Source organism: Lissotriton helveticus, chromosome 10, assembly GCF_964261635.1.
Source record: "Lissotriton helveticus chromosome 10, aLisHel1.1, whole genome shotgun sequence".
NCBI lineage: Eukaryota > Metazoa > Chordata > Amphibia > Caudata > Salamandridae > Lissotriton > Lissotriton helveticus.
The window spans coordinates 1,013,299,326-1,013,312,833 of NC_136071.1; the positions used below are offsets into that span (position 1 = coordinate 1,013,299,326).

At 48.8% G+C, this 13,508-nt stretch overlaps 1 protein-coding gene across 1 annotated transcript in view; it reads left to right on the plus strand.

The window, feature by feature from the left end:
- COL28A1 (collagen type XXVIII alpha 1 chain) overlaps nucleotides 1–13,508 on the plus strand; it is a 621,255-nt gene that overhangs the window by 186,703 nt on the left and 421,044 nt on the right. Inside the window, exon 6 of the mRNA XM_078663712.1 lies at nucleotides 533–586. Within this exon, the coding sequence (XP_078519838.1) occupies nucleotides 533–586 (54 nt within the window). The remainder of the gene's footprint in view (nucleotides 1–532; nucleotides 587–13,508) is intronic.

Below are 13,508 nucleotides of genomic sequence, written 5' to 3' on the forward strand. Positions count from 1 at the left end.
CTGTGTGTGCTCTACAATTCATGGAGTAATAGTGTATTTACTTTGGCATTTATTTTCTTGTCTGTCTGCTGGTATTAAAATTCAATAAATAAATAAATAAATAAAAAAAGCAAAGCTAGCCTCACTTTCTTCCCAATGCAAATGCGCTACTAATTTTCCATCGCAGTTTCCTATTTTTTGCTTATTTCTGTGTTGATTGCTGTGGAATAGTCAAGCTTTCTGTCTTCTGCACAAATATGAACGACAGATGGTGTTCCCGAGAAATTCCACACAGATGGTAGTGAATTATGAATTTAATAGCAATAATGTAAACACAATGGTCTTTCTGTCTTAATGGAGTTCTTTACTATTTAGACTTTTCGACTGGATTGTGCGTGAGGTACATTTTCCATCCCATCTGTTTTCATAGGATACTTTGGAGCTACCTTGTGTTATGCTGTGCATGCTTCCTTCTATCACATAAAACTACACAATCTACGTATTACTATATGTCACCTTTCAATAAATAGTAATACATGATATATGTTTTTAGGGTCGGCACGGTGCCCCAGGTGAACGAGGTGAGTCAGGTCCCAAAGGAGAAGCGGTAAGTGCTCATTAGATCTACAAACTTATGTATTTTTAAATAATTGTTGACAGTAAATGTTGTAAATATCCATAACTATAAAATAAACTCTGGTTAAAACTTCTAACATATAAGGACAATCTATAATCGATTAATTAATATGGCTTTTTGGGCTTTGTCGGATTGAGTAACATTTTAGTTAACATGAACTCATGGACTATTTCATATTTAGTCAAGAAATGTTTGGGAGCCATGATGTCACAGAATGAAAATGCACCCCTGTCACTGAAAAGGGCTCCTGGGATTTTGTAAGTGCTATACCTTGTTGAGATTGAGTGGGACACTAAAGAACAAATGTATATTGCACATGATCCAGACTGATAGCATAAACTTTCAAATCGTTAGTTTGAAATCACCAGTTATATAGGTAACTAACGTATGATATTGAATGTATTTATGTATTTATTGTGTGAAGATAAGAGCTACTAGACTTTAAGGTGGGCCAGAAACCTATCAAAATGAACATATATGGAAATGTGCAGATGTGACTGCAATGACCAGAAGTTTGGGAGAGCTGTTCATTTTCCGGAATTGGAGCACTAGCCAAGAATTCTTGCTATGTTGCTATGTTGAATGGCAGGCTGCAATTCATGCACTGCCATTTTTGAAGTTCACCAGCCGCTACTGCTTGCCAGAAGTAAATACTACCCCAAAATTGGAAGTATGGTAACAGTATTAGAATATTTTCTCAACAGCAACCGAACATTTCCTGAACAAAAGATCAGCACTGTTTGCTGAACATAACTGTATGCTGTTGGAATTTATTGAGTTTTGCTTGACGAATAAAATTTTGCTGTTTGATGGGCAACTCTACATACAAACATCTGGGACTGCGATGGGCACCTGCTTCGCCCCCAGCTACGCGAATTTATTTGTGGGCTGGTGGGAGGAGCGGGTGCCCATGGCACTACAGATAGAGGGACAGCAATTGGACAAAGTGGTGAGGTGGTACCGATACATAGATGACCTCTTCATCGTGTGGCAGGGGACGGTGGAGACGGCACATCTGTTTATCGAGGTCCTGAACAACAACAATTGCAACCTGCACTTCTCGGGGACAGCTAGTCCGGTGGCAGCGGACTACCTGGACCTGAGGGTGTTTGTGGAGCAAGGCAGGCTACACACCTCACTGTATCGGAAAGCCACAGCAGGAAATTACATCCTAAGAGCAGACAGTAACCATCCAGCCAGACTAATACAAAGTATCCCATATGGGGAATTCCTCAGATTAAAAAGAAATAGCAGCAGGGAGGAGGACTTTGAATTGGCGGCAGGAGCAAGTACTGAGAGATTCCTTCGGAGAGGGTATGACCCAGACCTACTAACAAAAACCTTAGTGAAGGTCAAAAAAATCCCTAGGTCAGAATTAATAAAACAGAAATCCCCGAGATTGGAATCGAAGATAGAAGGTAAATTCCGGCTGATTACGCCATATTCCACTGATTCCCATAATCTAAAACGAATACTTCGAAAAAATTGGCACATCCTGAAGACAGATCCAGTAATAAAGGACGATATTCCATCACAACCCCTAGTGACATTTCGAAAGGCAAGGTCATTAAAGGATGCACTAGTTAGGAGCCATCTGGAGAAAATGCCACCGAGAAGAGGTGAAATTGCAAGCATAGGGGGTTTTTACCCGTGTGGTAAATGCAAAGCCTGTGCTGGGAGCAAGAGAGTTCGCTCCTACTGGGTACCAGCAGCCAATATTTCGAAAGGAATTCAGAAATTCTTGACATGTAGTACAAACTACGCAGTTTACTGTCTTGTCTGTCCGTGCGGCCTCAGGTACATTGGAAGCACGATAAACCAATTGAAGATCAGAGTCCTGGAACATCTTAGGGCAATAGACAAGGCAGACCCAGCATACCCAGTGGCACGTCACTTTGACCAAGTACACAAAAGAGACAGAAGCAAATTACAGTACTTTGGGCTAGACTATGTACCAGAGAGTATGAGAGGAGGAGATAGGCTGAAAAAGTTGAGACGCTTGGAGTCGAGGTACATCATAGACCTAATGACCAAGGTACCTATGGGGCTAAAGAAAGCGGGGAAGAGCTGGCAGTTCACCTGGGTAGATAACTGCAGAGTATAGAGCATAGACTATCACTCCATGAAGGTGACCACCTTCCTCTGGATTATGAATAGACAACATTGAAACACTGGAACAGTAAGGGATAATCTGAACTGTGTCGAGGCTTATGAATATTGTGGGACAGTGTAACTCAATTCAATTTGGTTTGGTTGAAGCTAATTTAATTTAATTTGGTTTGATTGAATTGACCTAAATCTGATTTGAGTTAGGATGATGAAAGATACCCAACTGGGAAATTTACAAGTAATGTGGTATTTGTAAGATCTTGGGACAACTTTGTAAATAATGTAAATAACTTGCAATGCCGATATATAGTGTAATTGGTTAAATAAGGAAACAAGTGCACATTATGGTGATTTGTAAGGAGGTCTGAAATGGATACGATACACTACAATGTCACATCACAAATGTATGGGTCTTTGCACGCACAAACAAATGGCATACACCTGGCACTCACTACCATATTCAGGGCTTGACATGCTACATTAAGCCAATATATGGCTGGATGGACTAAAGGAAATTGGTGATGTGAGGCTTTACATCCCCAAAATCTCCCTTCGAAGCTCGAGGGGAGCAAGGCCAATACACGGCAAGATCAAATATTTTCCAACATATGTGCTGGCAGGTAGCGCGCCTCAATGCGTAGGATGCCTTGCAAAGGAACATATAGAATGTAAATAATATGTATAATGATGTATAATATGTACATAGGCATCTTCCAAGATGGCGCCCTAACGTGCCACACATTTGTAGTCCATCGCTAATGTCTAGTAACAGGAAGCAATGCATGTAAAATAGAGTCAGCACAAGCAGTGCGATCAACACTGACGAAGGCTTTAGGCTGAAACGCGTCTGTTGTCTCTGACAAAATAAACCTGGTGGTGTGAGTACCTTACTGGATTTACGAGTGCAGTTCTTTGGAAAACAGATTATTTTCGAAGCCGAGCGTGGTATTAGTGCGGGGGCCTTCAACCGCAAGCTGCACCCGCCCGCGAGTGCCCGGGACTTTCAGAGGGACTTGGAGCGAATATATATAAATATATATATATAAATATGGGTGCTTACAAATGATTTAACAGGAGGAGTCAATTTGGGCAGTGTTCTCTACAGCGAAGGGCGCCGAAGAAGGCTACCACGCCGAAATGCATCAACCGCCGCTGGGGTTTTAATGAAATAAAGTGGTGTTCTGCTCTGAAAACCCCCTTATGGCCTCTGATCTTTTTCTTGGAAGGGATTTTCAGTGATATATATATATCAACAATGTATTTCTCTTTAATCAACAATTGTACCGTCAGTTACAGGGCGTGGCAATGGGGGCCAGCTTCTCCCCGAGCTTTGCATGTTTGCACATGGGAGCTTGGGAGGAGCTGGTCCTGGGACACGAATACCGTCATAATATCCGCAACAATCTGGTTGCATGGTTTCGCTTTATTGACGACCTTTTGGTTATTTGGCGGGGGAGTAAGGAGGGTGCATTGAAGTTCATTGAAGATATCAATGACAATGAATTGAACTTAAAATTCACGGCAACATTAAGTCAGGACAGTGTAACTTTTCTTGATACTGAATTATACATAAGAGACGGCCAGTTGGAATCTAGGATTTTTTGAAAAGCCACTGCTGGAAACATCATATTACACGCAGCCAGTGCACACCCATCACACTTAATATTGAGCATCCCTTATGGGGAGATGCTAAGATTAAGGCGCATCTGCAGCAACCCTATTGATTTAAAAAGGGCACAAGATCAAAGCAGAACCCGCTTTTTGGAGCGAGGTTACTCGAGTCAACTCATACAGGGGGCCAAGGATAAATCTATGGTGTTTTCCCGGGAGGAACTACTTACTAAGAATAGTAGTAGGCAGGAAGATAAGTTAGGTAACACACCAGCTGATGCCCCAGTGGGCAATAACTGTTTTCGAATAATCACGGCATATAATAGACAACACCAACAGATCCGCAAAATCCTCAATAAACACTGGCCCTTAGTCACACATGATACCATCATTGGCAACAGTCTCCCTAAACAAGTCTCCCTTACATTCAGCAGGGCACCCTCGTTACGACACCATTTGGTGGTAACCAATCCTGAGCCTTATGTGAAATCTACCTGGTGGCAAGAGAATAAGGGCTTCTACAGATGTAAGACCTGTAAAGCTTGCCTCCATGGTCAGAATATGAAAACCTACAAGGATAGTTTCACCAACATTCAACACTCTATCACCCAGGTCTTAACATGTAAGACAGAATTCGCAGTGTACATCTTGGAATGCCCCTGTTCATTGAAATATGTGGGTAGCACAAAAAATGCTGTCCACATACGCATTCTCCAACACCTGCGGGCTATCACTAATGGTGACAACACCTACCCGGTGGCTCGCCATTTTAGGGAATGCCACCGAAGTGATAACACTGACCTTAAATACTGGGTGATTGATTCGATCATGAGTAGCAAGAGAGGTGGAGATAGGGATGCTAGACTGAGAAAACTTGAGACCAAATATATTTTGTTGCTCAACACTGAGTCACCAGTTGGCTTGAATGTCACGGAGGACTTGTACACGTGTCTGCCTTAAGCGGGTGAGTCTGGATTGCTTTATAACCATGCAGGGATCCCCCGCAACAGTTCTCAATGACAGGAATCACCCGGCTGGGAGATACTGTGTGAGAACCTAGTGGGGTTGAGACCTGAGTCGAAATGTATGTTGCTCTGAATGTGCTGCGACCTATAGGAATTCAATTTTGAATTGTAGTACACGTATATAATATTCGGACTGTGTTGGGTCCTAAATCCCAGTCAGTCTGTAATTGTTATTTATAGTATTTATTCACTTCTTATTATTAAGCAGGTATATAGAAATTATTGTAGTCTTGATTGTTAAAGGGTTGAGGTATTAACATTATGAATTACAGGGTGGCAGGCTGTAGTCTAACACTCCCCCCGGTATTTGGCATAGGGAGATATGCATCGTATGGGTATTTAACTCTGAATGTATTCTTTCGGAAGTGTGCTCAGTTTATTTATTCAGGTTCTTAAACATGTTGATTATCAGTGATGTAGATTCCTGGTTGACACAACTGGACAGTGGCCAGATATTGTTATTTTGCACATATTGCGGAATATGCACATTAAATTGCTATTTTGCACATTTGTTGCGGAATTTGCACATTTGGTGGTACTATTTGCACTATTTTGCACATCTAAGAAATAAGCATTTGCACTTTATTATTGACACTACTATAACATTGTATTTTGGAACCTAGATGAAAGGATTAGATATCCTGAGCCTATAGCAGTGGGACTCCTGGTATGTTCTTCTTATTAGGAGAATATAATATCAATGTTTACAACCTTCAGTACAAAATGTATTTTACCATGATCTTAACGAGGTTATTGCACCCCGGGATAATGAGCAATGTTTATTTGTGTATATATATATTTTTTTACACTATGTACTTAATTCCAGCTTTGGTATTTCACTGATATTTTTTTCAATCAAGCAAAGTTATTCATTATTACTTACACGTGACGTCAATTTAATCAACACTGGCACTTTAAAAGGTTGAAACCTGCTAAGTAACATTGTCATGTGAACAAGGCCCGTGGAGCCGAAACGTCATGGACTTTACCTGCACTAAATAAACGAAAACGAAACTTGACTGGTCCGTGTCCGAGTACTATTTACCCTGGCTGGCTGTAACTCCAGAGCGAGGTGGATCGACGGAATGGTGAATATATATATATATATATATATATATATATATTATCCAAGGTTGCCTCTAATTCAAGGACGCCACTCCGCCACGAGGTAAGTGTCAAACTTCTTTATTTGGGAAACAACACATAGCGGCTGCATATCAATCCCCAACGCGTTTCGGAGCCGCAGGCTCCTTCCTCATGGGGCGGTGCTTCAGGCAATGGACAGGATCACTGCAGGTGTATTTATCCCATACAGCGCATGCGCTCTCCAGTGAGGCATGCTGGGACCCGTAGTGCGATTCTTCTCCTCCGGTGGAGTCTGTCCGTTATGCCTCCATTAAGAACAAGCATTTTCAAAGTACATTTTAACAGCCCTCCAGTGGGCCCCAGGCGCTATGTGCAGTTTCCATTCTATAACTTCGTGTGCCGCTTGTCAGCTTGTATAATACCAGCTCGCAGACCTGTCACCATATTCCAAACAGGTGGTGCATCCTCCGCGGCTGAGGCCGCCGCGTGTACATTATCCAAGGTTGCCTCTAATTCAAGGACGCCACTCTGCCACGAGGTAAGTGTCAAACTTCTTTATTTGGGAAACAACACATAGCGGCTGCATATCAATCCCCAACGCGTTTCGGAGCCGCAGGCTCCTTCCTCATGGGGCGGTGCTTCAGGCAATGGACAGGATCAGTGCAGGTGTATTTATCCCATACAGCGCATGCGCTCTCCAGTGAGGCATGCTGGGACCCATAGTGCGATTCTTCTCCTCCGGTGGAGTCTGACAAGCGGCACACGAAGTTACAGAATGGAAACTGCACATAGCGCCTGGGGCCCACTGGAGGGCTGTTAAAATGTACTTTAAAAATGCTTGTTCTTAATGGAGGCATAACGGACAGACTCCACCGGAGGAGAAGAATCGCACTACGGGTCCCAGCATGCCTCACTGGAGAGCGCATGCGCTGTATGGGATAAATACACCTGCAGTGATCCTGTCCATTGCCTGAAGCACCGCCCCATGAGGAAGGAGCCTGCGGCTCCGAAACGCGTTGGGGATTGATATGCAGCCGCTATGTGTTGTTTCCCAAATAAAGAAGTTTGACACTTACCTCGTGGCGGAGTGGCGTCCTTGAATTAGAGGCAACCTTGGATATATATATATATATATATATATATATATATATATATATATATATATATATATATATATATATATATATATATATATATATCCTTCCTTCTTTCCTTTCTCCCCTTTCTCTACTCATGCCCTCCTTCCTTCTACCTTTCCCCTTCCCCCTTTCTTAGTAACTTCCTTGCTTCCGTCCTTCTTTCACTATTTCCTTTCTTCCTGCTGTCCAACTTTCTTGCCTTCCTTCTCTCTTCCCTCCTTACTAGCTTACATCCTTCTTTTCTCACTTCCTTCCTTTCGCCCTTCGTTCCTTCTTTCTTTTAGCCCCTCATCCCTTATTTCATCCGTCCTTCCTCACTCCACTCAACCCTTCCTTCTGTTTCTCCTTTCTTCCTCACTTCCTCACTTCCTTTCTTTCTTCTTTCATTCTCTTCTTTCTAACTCCTCTCCCTCCCTCCTTCTTTTCCCATGTCATTTCTCCCTCCGTTCCTTTCCAACCAGTTCATTCGTCCGTTGCATTCTTCATTTTGTCCTGCAGCCCTCCAAATTTAGCAGACATAACAAGAACAAGAAGTGTCAGGAGGCTCCAGAGTGAGCAATCAACATGAAAGGAACGTTGCAACGAATCGAATCACATCTAAAAGACACTTACATGAACAGTGGTCGAAATATGGGCAGATAGATCACAGGAAGTAATCGTAGCCATTTTGAGTTGGGAAGGTGCATAGAACTATTAAGTTGAAACGGCTTTGGGACCCACCAGTAGGAGGGGGGGGGCACTGACCACAGACACAGGAATGGTGTGATAAAGGCCGCTTTATTGGAATCAGGTGCACCCTGCCTAACCCCAACCTTGGCCTGCGCCGCAAAAAACTATGTCTCACTAAGTAAGTGATTGCCTAACAACCCCCCCACCACCCCTAAATGGATCCCCAACATTTGCAAACTCATACAACATCAATATAACATCCCGTCTGTAACCTACCCCCCTGACTACAACTGCAAACAACCTCAGTGTCCCCCACCGCCTACAAAAAGCCAAACCAGACCTCTTCTACTACCCCCCAACTGCCCCCTTTTAAGTAGGAGAAGCGCCAAAGAAAAAGGCAGCTACCAGCACCTGATCCAGCGACAACACAGCTGTTCCCTACCACCTTCAAAACTTGTGCACCATCATCCAAGAAAACCTCCTCCAAAAACTCCAATCCCCCCAAAGAAACCCCCTCCCCCCCCAAGGAATAACTTGTACACTGGGCGGGCGGGAGGGAAAAATCACGAGCCCCAGCGCTTTTCCCTGGCTGCTGTGTCACTGTCTCACAAAATGGTGGACAGTGACACTCGTCTTCCTGCTAAAAACACTCCTCAGCCCAAAACTAGCCCAAACATAGCCCAACAGCCCACCCCCAGCCCAAACAGCTCAAAAAGCCCTTCCTGTCCGTCTCGGCCCGATTCCCCCTCCCCTCCTACCGGCCCCAAATATCCCCGTGGGGGCAAGCCTCCCGATGGTCGGCTGCCCCCCCAAATCCCCATTGGGGCCCACCAGTAGGAGGGGGGGCACTGACCACAGACACAGGAATGGTGTGATAAAGGCCGCTTTATTGGAATCAGGTGCACCCTGCCTAACCCCAACCTTGGCCTGCGCCGCACAAAACTATGTCTCACTAAGTAAGTGACTGCCTAACAACCCCCCACCACCCCTAAATGGATCCCCAACATTTGCAAACTCATACAACATCAATATAACATCCCGTCTGTAACCTACCCCCCTGCCTACAACTGCAAACAACCTCAGTGTCCCCCACCGCCTACAAAAAGCCAAACCAGACCTCTTCTACTACCCCCCAACTGCCCCCTTTTAAGTAGGAGAAGTGCCACTCGAAAGCCGCATTAGTGTCTTTCGACCCCCCCCAGGACTCCAGCCTCCTCGGGTACCTGCCCACCCCCAATGCCGCATCCAGTGCCTCCTTCAACTGCACGATGTATAGCTTCATCCCATACCGTGATAGATGGACCCCATCCTCCCGAAAGAAATACACCGCCCCGTACCTAAGCTCAGGATGCTATATCCCGCTTATCCCCTCCCTGGCACAGAAATCTTTCATCTCCTTGTTGATCTTTCTCCTCGTCCTGTCAATAGCACTCGGGTGCTCCGCTCCCCTCCAACATCTCCTAGGAATAAAATCCGACCAAATCAGATGACACCCTGACCATTGTCTCTTAACCTCCAACAAATCTCGCTTCATCTGCTTGACCAGTGCCAAGCTTTTACATTGCACATGGTCATTTTCCCCCAGATGAATGACTACCACATCCGGGCACCCCCCCCCCTGGCTACAGAATTCAGCAAGGGCATCAACTCATGCCAGCGCATTCCACCCTTTCCCCGCCAATGACACCTAAATAATCTGTCATCCAATTCCAAGTTGAGCGTCCGGTGCTTGTCCCATTCAGCCCTCTCAGCCCGCTTGACAAATGAGTGTCCCACAATGTAAATGTTCAGAAGCGCCACCTCCTGCCCCCCACAGCACATGCAAAGACACACATGTAAGAGGGTGAAAAATAGAGTTCAGACCGTCCCCGCTACCCCCCGCATCCTGACATATCGCCTGTAACAGTCAGCCTTCCATCGCCCCAGTCGCTTGATCTCCTCTGTCCCCCACCCACACCGCGCTGCCTCCGTCGCCGCCCGATCCGAAAGGAGTGCATCCCAAACGCCTTCGGGTCCTCACCCATAGACCGCAGGGCATGCCGCTGAACCCACAAAGCCTGAGCCGCCGTCACCCTGTCGCCATCCTTCCGACCGAAGACCTCAGCCTCCGCTGCCCGTCGACCCACCGCCAGACGGCATCCCCACATCGCCGGACACACCTCCTCCCAACCCCCCGGTCCCAACACCACCCACGTCCCTACACCCCTTTGGTCCATCTTGGAGCGTCGCAAGCTCACCGCCACCTCCCAGGCCCGCATCTCCACGTCCTCCCACTGTAGCCCTCTCCCCTCTTTTACACCCACCAGCTCCGACACCCGAAATGCTCCAAAAAACAGCCAGGACATCAGCGTGGAAAACAAAACCGTCTCCTCCTCGTTGTGTCGCACCGACGGCAGCGCCCCAATCAAATCCACCAGCAAGACCCCAGTGATAGGCCGACGCTGCGCCACGCCCGCTCCCCTCTCCCTCGCCAACCCTTCCAGTAAGCGAGTCCCCAACTCACCGGCGACGGGGGGTACCCCCACCACAACTTCCCCATGAACGCCACCGCCGCCAGCTTGCCTGCAATCGTGACCCGCGACAATCCTCTGTCCATCAAGTTCAACATGAATCGCACCACCTGCTCCTCTCGCCCCCAGGGGTCCCCCCGCCTTACCGCACCAGAGCGCTGAACCTCCTCCCACGCCTGAGCATACGCCTTCCACGTGGACGCCGCCAATGATGCCCTCACCAGCTGAACGACCCGGTGTCTCCCACCGACCAGAGCACCCCCGGGACCGGCGTCTTGGCTGTCTCCGCCGCCGTGGCTAGCCCATGGAACCTCTGCCACTGTGAACGAGACAAGGCATCCGCAATGTCATTGTCCACGCCCGGCACGTGTCGCGCATGAAACATAATGTCATTCTCCAAGCAGCGCAGCACAAAAACTCTCATCAGCTTCAACACCTGGGGGTCCCGCGCTGACTGCCTGTTCACCACATGCACCACCGACATGTTGTCCACCCGGAACAACACCCGCTTGTGCGCCCACTCCGCCGCCCACACCGTGACCGCCACCAACAGCGGAAACAACTCCAGGAAAGCAATGCTCCGCCCTCCCCCACCTGCCAATGCGTCGGCCATTGTTCCGCACACCATCTCCCATCCCAAAACAGGCCAAAACCGCCGACACCCGCCGCATCGGAGTACAGCGTCACGTCCCACTCCCAATCCTCCGATGGAGCCATTGGCACACCATTGACCGTTCCAAGAACACCCTCCACATCCGCAAATCTTCCTTCACTCCTGCCGTGAGACGCACGTGGTGATGTGGCAGCGTCAAGCCCGATAGCGCCAACCCGAGCTGCCGACAGAAAGTACGACCCGCTCGCACCACGCGACATGCAAAGTTAAGATGCCCCAGGAGAACTTGCACCTCCCGAACCAACGCCTTCTGTTTTCGTAGCATGTCGCCCACCAACTCCAACATCACCGACCTCTTGTCCTCCAGCAGGCGTGCTTCCATGGCCGCTGAGTCGAGCTATATACCGAGAAAGGACAACACCATACTGAGACCGTGCGTCTTCTCCGGCGCCAGGGGAACCCCAAACTCCTCCATCATCCCCGCCAAACTGTCCAGCAACCGCTGGCAGTCCATCGCACCGGGTCGCCCCACCAGGAAGAAGTCATCCCGGTAGTGCGTCACCATCTCAGAGCCTGTGCGCCTGGAAAAAACCCACTGCAAAAAGGAACTGAAACGCTCAAAAAGCGCAGGAGATGGAACATCCCATCGGCAGCGCCTGGTCCACAAAGAAGCCACCGTCAAACTGGATCCCCAGTAACTGGTGATCCTCCGGATGTACCGGGAGCAAACGGAATGCCGACTTAATGTCACACTTTGCCATCATAGCGTCCCGCCCTACCCTTGACACCACCTTCCGCGCCACATCCACCGAGGAATAGGACACCGACGCCAAGTCCGACGCGATGAAGTCGTTGACTGACCCACCCGCCGGCCACGACAAGTGTTGAATCAGCCGGAATTTCCCCGGCTCCTTCTGGGCACCACCCCTATCGGGGAAATAATCAACCCCGGCAGCGGCGGCTCCGTAAACGGGCCCACCATACGGCCCTCCTTGACCTCCTTGCACAGCTTCTCCCGCACAATGCCTCTGTGAGCCTGCACCGATTTCAGATTGTCCGCCCAGCGCACAATCCGCGGGCCCTCATAGCCCAGCCGAAAACCCACCCGAAAACCGCTTCGCAACACGGCTGCGTCGTCAGCCCGCGGGTACTCCGCCAGCCATGGCTCCATCTGCGCCACTCTAACCGGCGTACGAGCCCTTTCCCAAAGTCTCCGACCCTCCCCGTCCACCTCCCCTCCCCCCACTCTGTGATCCCCTGCTCTGCACTCCGTCATGTGCGGGCTGCTGTCCTGGTGTCCCCGTGACACCCCAGCAGCGTACCACCGGGTGTCGCCGCCTGCACTTAGAGCACTCGTGCCAGAAACGGCACACCTGCCGGCCACACGCCGCCTTATTGAAGTCCCAACAGGCCCCGATTGTGCTCTGACCGTTGGGCTCCCCCTGACCCACCCCCCCCCGTGGGTGGGGCGGGCCGAAAAGGGGGCCGGCGCAAGTGGCAAACCGCTGGCCGTATAGACGGTGCGACCAAATTTGGCACCGCCCATCGTCTGCTGGTAAAGGTCTGAATCCAGCTCCCCCCACTTCGCCTCCGGGTCGGCTGCCATTCGCGCCCAGAACTCCTCGTCATAATGTGACCAGGCGTACCCCCCGTATGTCACATGGGCCCTCCGCACCACATCCATGTACTTGAATAGCGCGATGGACCGATCTGGGAATTTATAGCCCCTAGATAACAATATACGCTGGCATATATGAGAAAAGCCGCCGACCAATTGTCGATTGTCAACGGTACCTTGGGGCGCTGTGCCAACTCCTGTTCTTCCTCCTTGGACCCCTCCTTCGACGTCAGTTCCCTATGCAACAGCTTCAGAATGTCAATGTACTCCCCTTTCCAGATCTTCTCCCTTGTCGCCAGCGAAAAGTGCGCCCCACGCGGCTTGGTCACCCCCGTGTAGGCAAGCTTCCGAACCGGCACCACACAACTCTCCTTACCTGACCCACCCCCCCGCCGGGGCCGCCCTCGCCACTGCTCCTCCTGCCGCGCTCGCAGATGCTGCGCCATCCGTTCCCACCGCCGTGTCTTTCACATACCGACCCCTCACCAGCCGTCCCTCATCAACCCCCCAAG